A 16,682-nucleotide genomic window follows, 5' to 3' on the forward strand; every position below is an offset into this window, starting at 1 on the left:
CAGCAGTCACTTGAGAGTTCCATGGAGCCAAAGAAACAGCTAGAATATGTTTCTATTCACTTTGTTTCTATTCACTTTCACTCACAAAACAGAGCAAAATTATAAAAACAATTTCCTCATTAAGTGGTTCCTCGTCTGAGGGTGGCTTGTTTAATCATGAGTTTAATACGTTTTAGGGTATCACCAATGTTAGCAAATTGTAACTGTGACAATACAAAAGGGCCTATTCAATGTTTTTCTTGTTGTCAACAAATGGAAACAAAATAACCAACAACTGATTTAACCTACAAGTATTGCCTGTGTACTAAAGCCTTATGTATCTTATTCCTCCGTACCATAGAGCTCCATTGTTGTCCAAAACTATTCAAACACATTAATGAGCAGCATTGTTGCACTGCTCATGCATTATGATAAAAATGTGCACTGTAGTTCATTTTAAGTTTATCGCACATACGCAATCCTGCTGACATACTTTCTCCAGCACCAAATGTGTTAATTCACAGCTGAAAATAGTCCCCGATAAATGCACTTGTGTCTATTTGAGTAACATCTGCTAAAAACTACAGTATCCAGGAAATTACTGGGACATTGTGAAAATTAAAGTTTATATTCAGACCTGTTTTTAAAGATTTATGTCTTTGGCAGCAACCAATTAAGTTATCAAATCCAGAATCAAGAAATGAAAGGATTTGATGAATAATACAAAAAATATGTCTTTTCCTGTAAAAACGAATATATAATTGATACTTTTTCTACTATTTATACTTTATTTGATTCTATAATTGACATATATACTTTATTGATTCATAGATTCATCGTTCTGTATTGAATTGATAGAGCAAATGATCATTAAAGCTATTTTTCTCATAAAGATGATTTATAACATGAGAAGAGGTATTGATGCTATTTATAATGTCCTCTTCACCTTCCAAAGAGCATTTTATGAAAGGCCACATTTTGGATCAAAGTGTCATGGATTAATTGATGTATTGATCTTGCCGAGGCCCGCAGCACTCCCGTTAGTGAAAGGAGGATTTATGCAGGCTCAGTCACGGATGACTTGACTGACCTGGTTATTGAAGCTAGAGCTATTTTTGGCCTGGCTCACAGTGTGGAACGATTGGTCAGGATCTATCAGTCAAAGACAGAGCAGGTGAGGTGCAGTAAAGATGCTATCTTCTGTCACAGGGTGGTAGAACTACGGTTATAGATATGATTTAGGTAGTGAGGATGTGTGCTATACTGGCTGTAAATATCCTTTTTAATTACTTAAAAGTAGCAAATCAAACATTTTTCTACTTATGAATAGACCTACCTGAAGTTTCAGGTGAGCAAACTATGGAAATAATGTATATGACTCCATGTGTGCAAAAGAAAGCTTTTGTTTGGCAGAAAAAATCCATAATAATGAAGGAAAAAATCCTATCAGGATTGACTTGACCTTTTCAAAGTGTCCTTGTCAAGCTGTTTCTCCATCTCTTAATGACATACAACACATGAGGGAACCACTGACTAGAAGCCAGTGACACTGAAGGTCTAGAAATCTGGCCTGAGTTAAGCTTTCTCTTCCCATTTTGTCTCTCTGCATCAAATCATCATCATCATGTGGTTCTCTTTCAGCTTAGACACACATTATATTCACTCCACACATACAACACACATAAAGTTTTGACAAAGTTTGTTTGAGTTTTTTACTCTCAAGTTTAAAAAATTGCTTCTTGTTTTGCCTCGATGCACAGGGGAAAGATAAGTTCAAAAAGCGGACATTTGAGAGTGCCATATAGCTGAAAGTAACAGCGGGTTCTGCAGAAATGTAGTGGTGAGTCATGTTGAGAGCATCCCTCATTGATGGAGAAGTTCCTTTATATTTGAAAAAACAAAAACATTCTCACAGCAGGGAATGGGAATGAACATCAGGGCTTTTTACCCCCAACTGCTCTGCTCAAGTAGCTCAGTGGTCACCAAAACAAAGCTGCTTTGGTCCGACATCACATAGGGATTTATATGATTTTACAACAAAAAGCAATCAAGTATATTTTATATCCACTGAAAAGTGACCTCCCTGCCATGTGATACTTTTTTGACCATGTTTTAGGGCGTTACAGTTATCTATTAGTCTTTTTAGTCAGAAAATAGATGTAAATATTCATTACATAGATCAAGGTGATCCCTAAAATTGCCTGTTTTTGTTAAATAAATGTAAAACAAGGGTAAAACATAAAGGCATAAAAAACAAAATTAAATTATTTCAATCAAAATTTCCGTACAAGACATGTCATACAATCTTGCCAAAAACAAAAAGACTGCCATTGACTGCCCGCTCACTCCTCACCAATAGTAGTTAGTGAGGAGTCAGCAGGCAGTCAACGGCAGTCTAAAACAGCCAATAGTGATACAATGAAAAAGTCGCAGTCACCGCAACCATGGTGACTACGAGCATTAAGCAATGATTGGCCACCTAATATATTGTGCAGTTTACTGCAGCAGCATGCGAGTTTAGCCTTGGACAGACACAGAGGTGCACAGTCAACTAAACAATTAATCAATCAATCACTCACTCACTCACTCACTCACTCACTCACTCACTCACTCACTCACTCACTCACTCACTCACTCACTCACGGATACAAGCACACTCATGACCGATTGCATGATACTCCTGGCGTAGATAATATAGAAAATAAACACAACGTAAATATAATAATGTAAAAACGCAATAGAGGTAATACAGGTAAGTAAGGGGAATTTAATATACCTTAAGATTATTACTGAGGGTGTTCACAAAGAGAATAAGTAATAGCAATAATACATTTTTAATTGACTGCTTAAATGGCATCGTTATTAGATGATCACTTATTTGTTGATCATATGTAAAGGAATTTGGTTAATTAAAGAATGATTTAGGGATTACACATTTGGGGGTTTTAAAACTTTTTTATATTGCTTTCTAATTCATGTATTAAAAGATGATGAAAGAGCAGATTTACTGTTTATACATACTGCAACATGCTGATACTAAAAACTTGTAAGTGGGCGGCTGTGGCGTAGTGGAGAGCAAGGTAGTTCTCCAATCAGAGGGTTTCCAATTCGATACCCGGCAGTCAATGTGTCCTTGGGCAAGACACTTAACCCCAAGTTGCTCCCGAAGGCTTGCCATCGGTGTGGACTGGATGTTGCATGAATGTTAGTTAGAGTCTGATGGTGGCACCTTGCATGGTAGCCTGTCATGAATGGGTGAATGATATGCAATATACTACTGATTGTAAGTCGCTTTGGATAAAAGCGTCTGCTAAATGACTGTAATGTAATGTAATGTAATGTAAGTGATGTTCACATTCATGCCCGGCCAAACCCCCACCAAGAGTAATTATAAATAATCTCCCAACCACTGCAGCTAAAATATCACACAATAAAAATGTGCACCTTAATTTACACAGTTGTTGGAAGTATGAAGTATAGCAATAAATGAAAATACAGTTAAGCAGTAGGCTACTTGAGTAAATATACTCGGTAACAACCCAAAGTTGGTCCAATCAGGGTTTTTTTTGCAGCGAGGGTTAAACTGGGATTCACGCAATGAGATGGGAGGCAGATAAAGATGGGGTGGTGGAGGGGTGGATGGGGGAGGATTCCGCCAGTGGGAGGGAGGGAGGGAAGTCAGGAAGGGGTGGGTGAGTGGGGGGGGGGGGCGTGGTGCTGAATGAACAGCTCCTCGGCTCATAAAGTCATCAGAGAGCCTCTCTGCTCCGTCAGAGCTGCACAGCCATGAGCCAGCCGAGCTCCCCGTCCTCCAGACCCGCACTGACACTCCGCCCGTCCCCCTGACACGCACCCGCACCACCATGAAGAGGCAAAACGTGAGGACCCTCGCCCTCATCATCTGCACCTTCACCTACCTGATAGTCGGCGCGGCGATCTTCGACGCGCTGGAGTCCCGGGCGGAGACGACCCAGAGGAGGGACCTGGACCTGAATAAAGAAATGCTGCTCAAGACCTTCAAACTGTCCACGGAGGACTTTGATAAGCTGGAGGAGGTGGTGCTGAAGCTGAAGCCGCACAAAGCCGGGGTGCAGTGGAAATTTGCCGGCTCTTTTTACTTCGCCATTACTGTGATCACCACCATAGGTAAGTCACTGAGGTCATGTCTCGGAACTTTGGCCATTTTTATTTTTTTTATTGTAACAAAAAAAAGTTGATATATTGGGTCAAAAATATTTTTCTGATTCATTTGAGGCCAGATTCATGTCTGTAAACCCATGAATAAGCTGCTAGCCAGCTGTTTTATCATCACATCAAGACTGAATGCTAAAAGAAACATTAGCAGATACAACAAACATTTTAAATTATTACTTAAAGGATCAATATATTACTATGAGTCATACAGATTGAGCATATTCATTAACTCAGTAAGAGTAACACACAACAGGTGGACAGTGTTACAAACCCCCATATGCTTCAACCAGATATCCTTTCTTGATATTATATATTCAAAAAAGCAAAAGTAGCAATACTGCAATGTAAAACACTCCATTACAAATAAAAACCCTGCTTTGAAAAAAGCTGTATCAATACTCTAAGTATCAAAATTAAAACTCATAATGCAGAAAAATTGCAACAGTGAGTTTTAGCCTCTGTTGTTTTAATGCTACATATCATTTTGCTGCTGTAGTTTGTTTGCTTACAGTATGTGTAGGCCACCTGTGTAGTCTGATCAATAACAATGCATCTAATTTTATAAGATCATCATATTTTTGGTGTAAAATCTGAACCTACAGAAACTAGCACCTGTAACGGTCTGGTACATGTTTCAAAATGTATAAAAAGTGGAGAAGAAGTATACCATAGAATGAAATGGAAATACTTAAACAAAGAACAAGTATCACTGATACTTACTTCAGTTCAGCAGCTGAAGACATAGAAATGATGCTTATAGGTACATAACACAATATGATATGCTATAATGATACCATAGACGGAGGAAATACCATAAAATGCGATATTATTTTTAAACTCAACAGGTGCACTATAAAACCCCTACAGCTGTATTATAATCATATATCATGAAATGCTGATAATCTAAAGTCTGATAACATGGCATTTAACTTCCAATTTACAGGATTATTCTATGACTACAAACACAGTGATTGCCGTTTCAGCCTGCCATTAAGTATTAATGACAACACCAAACCCTTGCTGTTCCGTTGTCTTTCTGGCACACAACATTAACACTGAAGATACTCTACTGTACACTCAATATCTTGCAGCCATGACTTGCAGTGAGGTCCAAATGCTGAGCCACGTTATGAGGGTGAACCTTTAAAGCTTTTCTTTGAAGCTAAAACTGAGCTATAGATGTGATTTATTTAAAATGTTCTCAGGATAAAAGAGGATAAAACTATGCGAAGAAGGTTAAAAATACCATAAATACGATCATCATACTAAATCTTGTTAAGTTTTTCACATCAGCGTGAGGTGTGGGTGGCAGCTTGAAGCCCCTTTATTGCAGTGTTAACATTGAGTGTATTGCTTCATGCAGACCTTTTTTTTTTAAAATTGAACCTTGACAAGCAGGTTTTCATCAGAGCCTTTCATACTTGAGCATTTTTTATAATTGTAGCATTAAAAAGGGGTTGCTTCAAATTCAAAATTGCAGTAGTAAAGTACAGGACTAGGACAAGCTTCTCTCCAAATATGAAATTCTGCTGCTCATAACTAAAGGTTGTTTTTGCAGAAGATGCTCCAGGAAACTTAAGTTATGAGACATTCTTTTGCCTCTTCTCTTCTGCTCTAACTCATTATTCCTGCTCCAAAAGGTCCTGCAACACCACAAGGCTCCCATCTCTTTACTCACTTTATCACACAGCCTGCAATCTGAGCCTGTTTGTTATTTAATTTCAACTTCACTCTGCTCTTTGCATAACACTCTGCTTGTAGCTACAACTCCAGGCTTGACCCAGTCAGACATGTTAAATATTAGAAAATGAGAGAAAACAAAAGAAAAGCATGAATTGTTTACCTTCGTCTGAATATTTGTCATTTTTAAGGTTACACCTTTAAAGCAGCTATATGTAAGTTACAGCGACCACTGTGGCCACAGTTGGAATTTACAGGCATTACATTTGAATGATTTCTCTTAAATAAGTTGCTTTGAAGACACCCTGTTTATCTGTGACGTGCTAGAAAAAGGGCCATGAAGTCAAGCATTACCTATCAGCCAACATAAACTACCTGTCACACCAGACCAAGTAAGACTGAAGTGGCATAAGACTTGAGTGTATTGACCATCTAAAATGTTGCATTTTATTGCTTATAAATTAAGCTATTTATATGTAAGAGGTAGATTGTTTTTTATTCTTATTAAAGTCACACAGTCTCGCTTTAACATCTCCTTTTCATCTCTTAAGAAGCCTTCCTTATCACATCCTATCTGAGTCTTCCTCCTGTGTTTAGAGGCCGGGGCAGTTGTCAGTAGTGACCTGTGACTTGTAACCCTATCAGATGCAGGCGGCTAATTGTACACTAACCCAAGCCCGGGTGTCTGTAACTGCGTTCTGTAATTGTGAGCCCAGCGGCCGCTACAAACACAGTGATTGCCGTTTCAGCCTGCCATTAAGTATTAATGACAACACCAAACCCTTGCTGTTCCGTTGTCTTCCTGGCACACAACATTAACACTGAAGATACTCTACTGTACACTCAATATCTTGCAGCCATGACTTGCAGTGAGGTCCAAATGCTGAGCCACGTTATGAGGGTGAACCTTTAAAGCTTTTCTTTGAAGCTAAAACTGAGCTATAGATGTGATTTATTTAAAATGTTCTCAGGATAAAAGAGGATAAAACTATGTGTGTCACTTACCAAAGTATAAGAATAGACCTGAACCTCATATTTCCTGTCATATACTTTGAAATTAGGCATACAGTTAGTTTAAAAATGAGGCCTCAGGACATTCAGATCCAACACAGGACACCCCAGGGACCCTAGTGATAGAGATGATGTGAAAACATGACATGGTGTTCTCTGTATGAAAAATCAAGTAAAACAGTAACAAGTCAGTCTTGTTGAAATTCATATTGTATATAACACATAGCGTGTCCATATTAGAACACATCATTTCCTGGGAAGCTATGACCAAATACGCACTTTTCATATTTCTAAAAATGCAAAACCCCCATAGGAAACCAACACATGACAAGATCTGGCCCGAGCATTCTCTACTAATAATTTAACATAAGTGAAGTAGGGAGGAGAAGTCGTATCAGTCATCACTTTCCACAGAGGAGAGGGGAGGCAGAGGGCAGGGTGTCCATTTACTCAGCAAGATAGGAGAGGGGAGACGAAATGTGATGTTTGTGTGAACATCACAAGGGGAAAATAAATGAGAAACTGCTTCAATATGGAAGGAGTGGATAAAAGTCTGGGGCTGGGGAAGCTCTCCTCCTGGGTACAAACTCAGTGAACCACCTCCAGGGATGCACGTCACGCTGATGACACATTGAACTCACCGCCCAGGCTGCTGTTCAAGGTCAACTACAAACCTCATAGAGGACACATGACACACTGTCTCACAAATAAGACATGGCTCATAACTTCTGTGTGTTATCGGATGTACTGTACGACATCTGATAAGTGAAGGATCCTATTGTGTTGCTCTTCTTGGGCAGCTGATTTGATGTTGTTTTTTTTCATCTCATGTTGACATACATGTCATATTGTGTAACACACAATATCATATCACAGTATGGTTACACAACTTATGTTAATCAAATTAAACACACACAATATACATTTGTTTTCTCTTACTTCCGGTAGTATGAAGTTATGCAGAAAGTTTTGAGTAACAGTGACAATTCTTCTTCCACCACCAATTCAATGGAGGTGAATGGAATTCTTGTATTGGAAATGACATACATAACATGATCTTTTTCCAGAACAGACCTCCCTATTAACGGTATTGATTGGAACAACTTTCTTTTTCTTATTGTTGCAGCATATTGCATAGCATATTGGTTGATTACGCACCTCACAATTATGGTTGAACACCAACGTTCAGTATCAATGTAAGAAGTAGTTTTTGTAAAGAGACAGAAAGTAAAGGTGGAGAAGTCAGGGTGGTGGATTGGGGAGTAGCACGTCTGACTTTGCAGGAGACAGGAGTTCATGCTCTGTTACACACCTGCATTTAACGGTTTATAGTTTAGTATGGTAACTTTTTTCAGTAACCTTACTATATTATACCTTTAATTACCCTACTAAACATTACCATATACCTTTAAATACATTTAATTTTCTAGATCCACAACCTTCCTTTAGCTTAACTATACTGTGGTTTCCATGTGCAGGTATTGCAGAATACAAATTATCCAGAATTTATGTTTTTGAGTTTTTTAATTAATGTTGACACAGTTGTGTTTTTTTACAGTATTTTAAAAGCAATTTAAAGGGTCGGTTCACACAAATGAAATTAAAAAATCTCAGTTATCTTTAGCTGTGTCTAGCCAAGCAGCTTCCATTTTGTATGTCCAAGAATTGAGATATCTGTATCGCGATTTTGGCCAAATTCAATGGAGGTAGACAGGATTTAATTTCTGGAAAATTTCAGCAGAACTACATTCTAGTCTTTTAAAAAAGCCTGTGTGCTGTGGGTTGTATAGATTAATAAGGCCACTGAATGTTTATTTTGAAATAAATTTTAAATAATTGTTTATTTCCAAAATAAATTCCCAGACAACCAAAACAGTTTTATATCACCAGGAGTAATTGAGACACTATGTTTCTTCATAATTTGTTTGAAATTACCCTTTAACTACCAAGTGATCTAGTTCTTTTAAATTGTGAAGAATGAATCTTGCAAAAGATCACTTTTTGACTTTTGACCTATTGTCTAATATCTAATCTCTGAAGTCATTATTCCTCCTCTTAGGCTCATAAACAAAACGTTTTTTAGACAGGACCCTTTAAAGTCACCATATGGTTGTGGTTAGAAAAAAAAAAATCCCTCCTGGATTTTTATTATTGTGAATCACCTCTTGTTAAGTACTCTATGTTCAAAGATCTTTTGGCATCTAGCAGATTCGGTAGACATGACCTCAGTGTTTTCCATAGAAGAGCTCATCGTTTGTAGTCAGTGAGACTTCATAATTGTAGAGAGAGGAAGTGAGTACAAATGCATTCAGGGCATGCAATCTGTACGAGTTGCTATAATCCCAACAGATAGCATCCAGTCAGTGTTAAAGCATTGGAGTTTGTGAGGAAAACCTGCTTGTTGGTTTGCAGGCAGCACTCCTCCATCATGTCAAAAGTGTCTTGGATCAGAGAGCTGAAGCCTTTCCAGCTCTGGTGTAGTTGCTCCGTCACCAGCGGTGCATCAGTTGTTGATGTACTGGAAAGCTACCAAGTGCTGAAGCACATTAGTGTGTGAATGTGAAGCAGGCTGTAGGTGAAAAAGCGCAGCAAATTCTCTCTGGGTCAGTGCATCTAATGTTTCTATATGTGGACTCGCAATGAATAAAATATCCATTTGCAGTTGAATAATTAGAGGTCAGATCCTGAATTATTAACAGTGATTACTTACATTAGTATTATCATTATTATTTAGTCAGATTAAGTAAGTGGTTGAGTGCACAAAGAATATAACTCTTCCTAGCTATTCCACACTGACTCCTATCATCACCAGACAGACAGAGGGAGATGGATACTTCAGGACATCTCAGAGAGCGTCGGCAAGGAGACGGTACAAATAAATATACAACTGCATTGCACTCAGTCATCTGGTGATCTATTGGCATCATTAGTGAGACAATAGAGATGCTTCTTATGGGTTTCTCTGTATGAAGTTATGGGATGAAAGCGCTTTCATGAAAATCATTTATTTCAACATATATAGACGTAAACGTGCTTCGGTTACGCTGTAGCTTTCATCAAGTATAATCACATCAAACAGAATGAAGAGCTTTCTTATACTTTGTTCATCTGTCTGTAATCGAGCTGGATTGGAACAAAACTTTGTACAGATAATCATGGTTTCCTAGACGACGAATCCAAATGTTTGCGATCCTCTTACCTTTTCTCAAGTGCCACCATAAGGTTGACATTTGTTGTTCAGGTAGAAATGTCTCGACAACTAGATGGATTTTAATGTCATTCATGGAGCCCTCAGAATTACTTGCAATAATTTTGGTTATCCTTTAACTTTCATCTAGCGTCACATTCAGGTCAAAGTTTAAGATTGTCCAACTCTTTTGTTTATGACCAAATACCTGCAAAACTAATGACATTATTGTGCTAATAATATAACAAATGGCATAGAGATGGTAACATGCTCACCATTACATCTAAACACCAGCATGTTTGGAATTTTCATTGTGAGCATATTGCCATGCTAGTAGAACCATTTAGTTTAAAACACCACTCTGGCTAAATACAGACACACAGAGCCGCTTAAGGCTTTTGTCTTGTTGTGAAGTTTTTTGTGTTGTTCCATGATAAAGACCATAGCTCAGCTACCTATTGAAGTTCAGATTAACAAGCCAAAAAATACTGTAGAGGCTTTTGATTGTTTGTTTGCTTTATCTTCCATGGAACATCTTTAATATCACCAGCGCTTTTAGTAGTTGTTTTACCATTAACATATTTTCATGCATATTTTGAAGTATCCTGCGGACTCTCCGTATTGCTCTCGTAGATGAGTTAGATGGCCAAGCCGACTTGTTTTGTTTCCAGATGCCAACCTCTACTTCTTCTACTCTGTTTTGTAGATTACAGACATGCCTAAGCATTTTCTGATCAAACTTTGCTGTAGCAGAGTTTATTCGCTCAAACCAAATGATGTAAAGGTGCCTCATTGGCACTTCCTTCTTTGCATCCTTTCGAAAGCTCATTTAAAATTTGCTAGTCAATTGATTTGAAACATGGCAACTGACAGCTCTAAAAACTATTTTATTTTAGAAGTGCTTCATGCAGCTTATCTGTAATGAATCAATTGACAAGTGATTGTATATAATCATCCAGAGCTGTTTCAGTTTACAGTTTGATTGAATTGGGGAATTGATCCGGGTCCTGCTGTGTAGCTGCTGCTGTGTATTAAGTGATTTGGGAGATAAGGTAACTATAACTCTCTCTGGTGCTTGCTTACACAGGCCCTAGAATTACCTTGCATAACCCAATGTCGTTTTCTGCCGTTAACCGCTGCCCTCCTCAATCAACATGCAGACAGACTGAGATGTAATGTGACATAAAAATTGTAAAAAAAAAAAAATTGACGAAAGAAATGGAAGATAGCTCTGTTTTTGTTTTGTGAAATTACATATCAGACTTAAAACGGGTTTTTCCAGATCCGATATGACACAGGAGAAACTGTACATGACATATATGTGCATGTTAGCAGTATGTGAATTAAGAAAGAACAGTGGACAGTCATTGAGTCAGTGCTGCCTCGAGCTGATAGGATGACTAATGTTTGATTGACTCTTTGTTTGATTTGCCCCTTCTAGAGTTTATGTCACTAAGGTTACAAGAAGATCACAAACTTCAAAACAAAGACAGCTATAAGTGTCCATGGGTCAGGGAAGGAGGTATCAGCCCTTCAGACGTAATTTGAAACAGCTCTGAGCAAGTTGAAATGCTGGCAGGCGTGGAAACTCAGCAATATCTCGGAAATTGAAATCAACTGTACTGATAATAAAAGTCATAGTGCAAGGATTTGTATCACATGACCAGGAAGTCTTGTTTGCACTTCCCTTTTCTGACACTGGGAAGATAATGATCTGAGGGCAACCAAGGTTGACTAATTGTTCAATATTTAGGCAAATTGCCTTTCAAGAAAAAAAAAAATTACTATATGGGGTAAATTAACATTTAGATGCGACCCTTTTTTGTAAAATGGCAAAACTAATTTGTTTCCATATGGTAACAACTTTATATGAGAATATGGATGTGAACTGTGCATTCAACCTATTGGACTGTAATTGGCATATATAGGACTCAGCTACAATTTCTGATTACATTTACAAGGGGAAAAAACCTTATTGAAATAACACTTAGTAATTGCAGACATTTTGTATGTGTACCGTATTAGCTGGATTATAAATTACACCACTGGATATTATAGCTTTAACAGAAGGATCAAGGTGTACATCAAGAGAAAAGGGAATTCTCTCTAAACTGTTGTTTCTGGGGAAAAAGACAAGCCACAGCTTTGTGCAACCTGATCCGGTCAGGAAGGACAACATAGACCACGGGCGCTGCACCCAAATGAGAAGGGAAGATGCGAAGGCATTCTGAGGAGCAGATGCCTCAATTGTGCCGTTATTCTTTGCTTCACTAGAGAGAGGAACCACGTATTTTACTTCTACATGGGTGAAATTGGGTTAAAATGGAGAATGTTATGTAAATTTGATTGAAAAACATGTTGATGATGACTGAATTAAATGAACGATTTTGAATGAAAATTATTAAATATAGATAGTAGATAGTAAAAATTAGATTTTATGGGACTTTCAACAATTGCGCATTGTTGCAATATGGCAACACATATCCCTATTTATTAATCACCTTGCAAGCCCTAAGATTAACTTGAAACCCATTGAACTCTCACTTTTTCAACTTGGATACCTACACCGTCCATCTTCACACTGTGGTCAATGCTAATTGACTGTGATTTCATGAGACAACATACAACCGCTACTAGTGATGGATCAGAGTTAGATTCATCGTGATCTCACAGAAATACGAGAAATGACCACGACCTCTTGACAGCACATCGGCTTAGACTGTGTTTGGATTACGTGTCACCACAGAAACCATTCAACGTTACGTTTAGGCAAGAAAACTACTTTGTTACTTTCAGGAAAGAAAACATCATGGAATGATTAACAAAAAAAATCTGTTGATCCTGGGAATTCACATCATAAAAAAGGATCCTGATTGATTTTCCAATTGGCATTGTTTCCATGGTGCTCGCACGTAATTTTAACACATACCGTGCCACAATCACGTAGTGTGTTGTGTTGATGTCATGGTCATTTCAAGTAATGTGAGATCACATTGGACAGGTTTGATGCCTGTCCTCTCACTATGTACTGGAAAAGATTACCAACTGGCCAAAATCCCATAAATTTGTACTCTTGTTCTTTTTGTTTACGCCTGAAACCAGACAATAATTATAAAGGAGATGAATTAAACTTTTAACTTGTTTTGGTAAACAAAGTCCACTAAAGTTTCTGAGTTTACTAAGTGGACCTGAATGAGCAATAAAACTTAAATGAAGACGGCAGCGCTCCAGTTAAGTGTATTTTAATGGGATCTGTGTTTTCGTAATCATATTTATTGTTACTGAATAGGATAAATATTACCGAAGTAAAACACACCAACACCTCCATCAGCGAACAGCTGTATAAATAATTAGACACAAATTAAACAAATCCCTGTGTGTCAAAGTGTTTAATAGGTCTTGCATGTTATTTCCAGGGCTTGCAACATTCAGTCTTTTTAATTAAAAGAGCCTAAACAATTTTGCTTTGATTTTAGCATCAAAGGCCCCAATTTCACTGAGCTGTGGGTCCAAAAAAAGTGTTCAGAGAGAAATGTTAAAACATCCCCAGCTATTATTGGCTTAGAGAGCTTGTTGCTGTTCTGGATCTGAAGTAGTAACGTCTGAGAAAGTTGACAGAAGTGACTCTCATTGCTGCTGCTGCTCTGTTCACATGACCAGCCAATGTTTACCTATTGTACGTCTGCTTTATGCTGCGCTGCCTCAATGGAAAATTGAATGCTTGCCTGACTCACTAAACAAAACATGACTTTGTATTTATTAGACTTCATAATCCAGCGGGGGCTGACTGGAGTTTAACCAAATAAAATAGTACACAGTAGTGAGATCTGAATCTCTTTCACTAGAAGTTTCCTACTGATTATCGTCCACAGTATAAATATACACTAAATTACATATTAAGTCTCTGCTATTCTATGGCAAACTGACTCCTTTGAGGTTTATTTGACCAGAAATGAAAACCCTTTTCTCTACTTTTTCTCTGAATAGCCTATAATCTCATATCCTGGAAAATTGAATTATGCGGCTCTCTACAACCCAGAGCTTTTAGTGTTGGCTAGTCACAGTGGTTCGATTAATGTCCTAATTAGTCCAGTTGGTAATTTGATATTGATTTAAATAACTGAAATGTGTCTCAGTAATTTTTCTGTGGTATTCAAGTGCAGGCCCATTTGTTTCCTTTAGTGTAAATCTTTAAAAATGTATCACAAAACTATAGTTTATTTTTATGAAAAAGCTGAAAAACTGCAGCTGGGCACTGTCGTTTTCACCAAACATTACTGAAACCTGGGTAAATAGTGCTTTTGTTTGGGGGCTATTTTCAGCAGGGGATTAACACACATTTGGTGGTCTATTGGGTATTTACAGCAGTAGGACGGTGGATGTGAGATCAACTTCAATTAAAGTAGAGTGCCCATGTGCATTGGAAGGTGTGGCATGTTTTAGTGGAGCTTTATGTAAGATATCATATAACTTGTTAAGAGGATCAATTCATTGTTGGTTTTTCACTTGACTGATGATGGACTATATTTCCATGGTCTACATTTGTGTGCATTACATATCATTTGTGTGCTCCATCTACAACTTTTTTCCAAGAACAGTAACATAGATCGTCAAGTGACTGGAAAATGAGATATGTGGGAGAGAGTGACTGGCTGTGAAAGTGTCCTGGGGCTGTCTCTTGATTTAGGCTGTGTCACTGTGTCTCTTCTCTTGACCTGAAAAGGAAAGGTATTGGAAACTTGTTCAGTGTGCAGACAGTTCAGCTGGGGTGTTATTCCAGGAACAATGCTGGTAACAAGTTAATGTCGCTCGTTGCTTCTGCAGCGGAGTACTCAGCAGAGAGAGAGGCTTTACAGGGAAAGTTCAGCATACAAACAGTCCTTTCGGTCAATGTTGCTTATTAGGAAGGTTCGGTAACCGAAACGTGAGCGTAATTCATCTTTAATCATGGTTTGTGCAGAGAAGGCAAAACTGAATCAACACAGAACAAAAACAAACTAAGATGGACTGATAAACAGGACTTAAATACAAACTAATCTGACGAGGGTATGAAGTGCAGGTTGAGAGATTTGTGGAGAACCCCAGGTGAGGTGAAATCAGGAGATTATGAAGGAGGGTGCAGGTATTAAAAATCCCTGACCTTAACATCACAGAGAGTGAGAATTCCCATATTTCAATATCCTCTCTCGGTCGTCCTCAGACGAGCTTCCATCGGAGTCTCCAATCCTCTCGGTTCTCCATACACCCGGCCAGCTCTGAAGAACTTTCAGCTCCCGCATCTTTCTTAAGCACGTCCACGTACGTTAGCGCGGAACGTCCTCGCGATCGATGCCCGCGCGTTGGTTCCCACAGGACCAGCCTGCTGGCCGGGAGCTCCCGATGTCTGTGGCAGTGGCCGGCCAGCTTCATTCTCCTGGATGCTACCTTCTGGTTGAGCCTCGGCAGCCGCCCGTACAGATCCTTGTTGGTAATGTGGGCATTCTGGTCTACATTCAGCACTGCTCGTAGCATCCTGGTGTAGCACCCATCCAAGGACTTCTGCAGGGTGGGCGTCAGGGTCCAGCTTTCGCAGCCATACAGGAGGACGGACTCCACAGTGGCATGAAATAGGCTCAGCTTTATGCGACGGGGGAGATTTGAGCGCCACACGCTTGACATAACATTCAGGGCCCTCCACGCCATTGCCTTCCTGATCTTAAGGTCTTGTTCTGTGGAGTTTACCCAGGAACCCAGGTATTTGAAGTCATTGACCTCTTGCAAAGAGCTGCCTTCTGATGTTGTAATCGGCAGATGGTCTGTGCAGATGTTATAGGTCAAATGAATAGCCATATTGTTTTGTACGAATTATAAGTGCAGGTGCAGCCCCTTGCACACTTCGATGGCTCGTATTTTTTATTAATTAATATGCTGCAAATAGCTTGTGATGTTTATTTACAATGCATTGCACTGAGGCCATTTATGAATGCCCCCCCCCCCCCCCCCCCCCCCATCTACCGATCGATTGGCTGAAGCAGGTAAAACTTTAGTCCACCAAAATGTTCTTTGGTTGACTACAGCCCTAGTATGTAAAGGTCACAACAGTAATTGTACTGTGTCAGACATTGTAACATTTCAGTGTGACATGAATGATGTCAGAATATTATTTGTTATTTTCTGCTGTTAAATCAATTGGCTGTGTTTGAGGCTCTGATTGTCTATTTTCAGTCAAATCTGGCAACACCTCCCTGTAAATCACTACTCAAACTCACTAATCAAACTCACATGTATGACTTTCACCAATATGTCTTTCCAGAGATTTAGTCTCGCAGATATTAAATGCCTTTTGTTGTCCACACTGCTGCAGTTCATTGGCTATAAAACATAATCTAAAAAAATCCATGCAAGCCATTTCATAAGAACTGACTCAAGGGACGTGCAGTGTTTATGCACAAATGTGAAAGAAGGCTCCGACAAAAGCATTTAGACGTTTTTCTCAATTATGCTTAAGAGACACAACGTTATGGCCCACACTGAGCCGTAAATTGTCTGTTTATTTCTTCGAGAAATGTCTGAAGGCTTATGGGAAATTGGCAACACAAAGCTCATTATGTGTACATTGGTATGCGTGTGGTGTGTATCTGTGTGTCCTTGT

At 38.8% G+C, this 16,682-nt stretch overlaps 1 protein-coding gene across 1 annotated transcript in view; it reads left to right on the forward strand.

Moving 5' to 3' along the window:
* The first annotated feature begins 3,766 nt into the window (after positions 1 to 3,766).
* Positions 3,767 to 16,682, forward strand: part of kcnk3a (potassium channel, subfamily K, member 3a) — a 31,583-nt gene continuing 18,667 nt past the window's right edge. Inside the window, exon 1 of the mRNA XM_054618573.1 lies at positions 3,767 to 4,125. Coding sequence (XP_054474548.1) covers positions 3,843 to 4,125 — 283 coding nt within the window. The 5' untranslated portion in view covers positions 3,767 to 3,842. The remainder of the gene's footprint in view (positions 4,126 to 16,682) is intronic.

Source organism: Anoplopoma fimbria, chromosome 18, assembly GCF_027596085.1.
Source record: "Anoplopoma fimbria isolate UVic2021 breed Golden Eagle Sablefish chromosome 18, Afim_UVic_2022, whole genome shotgun sequence".
NCBI classification, from domain to species: Eukaryota; Metazoa; Chordata; class Actinopteri; order Perciformes; family Anoplopomatidae; genus Anoplopoma; species Anoplopoma fimbria.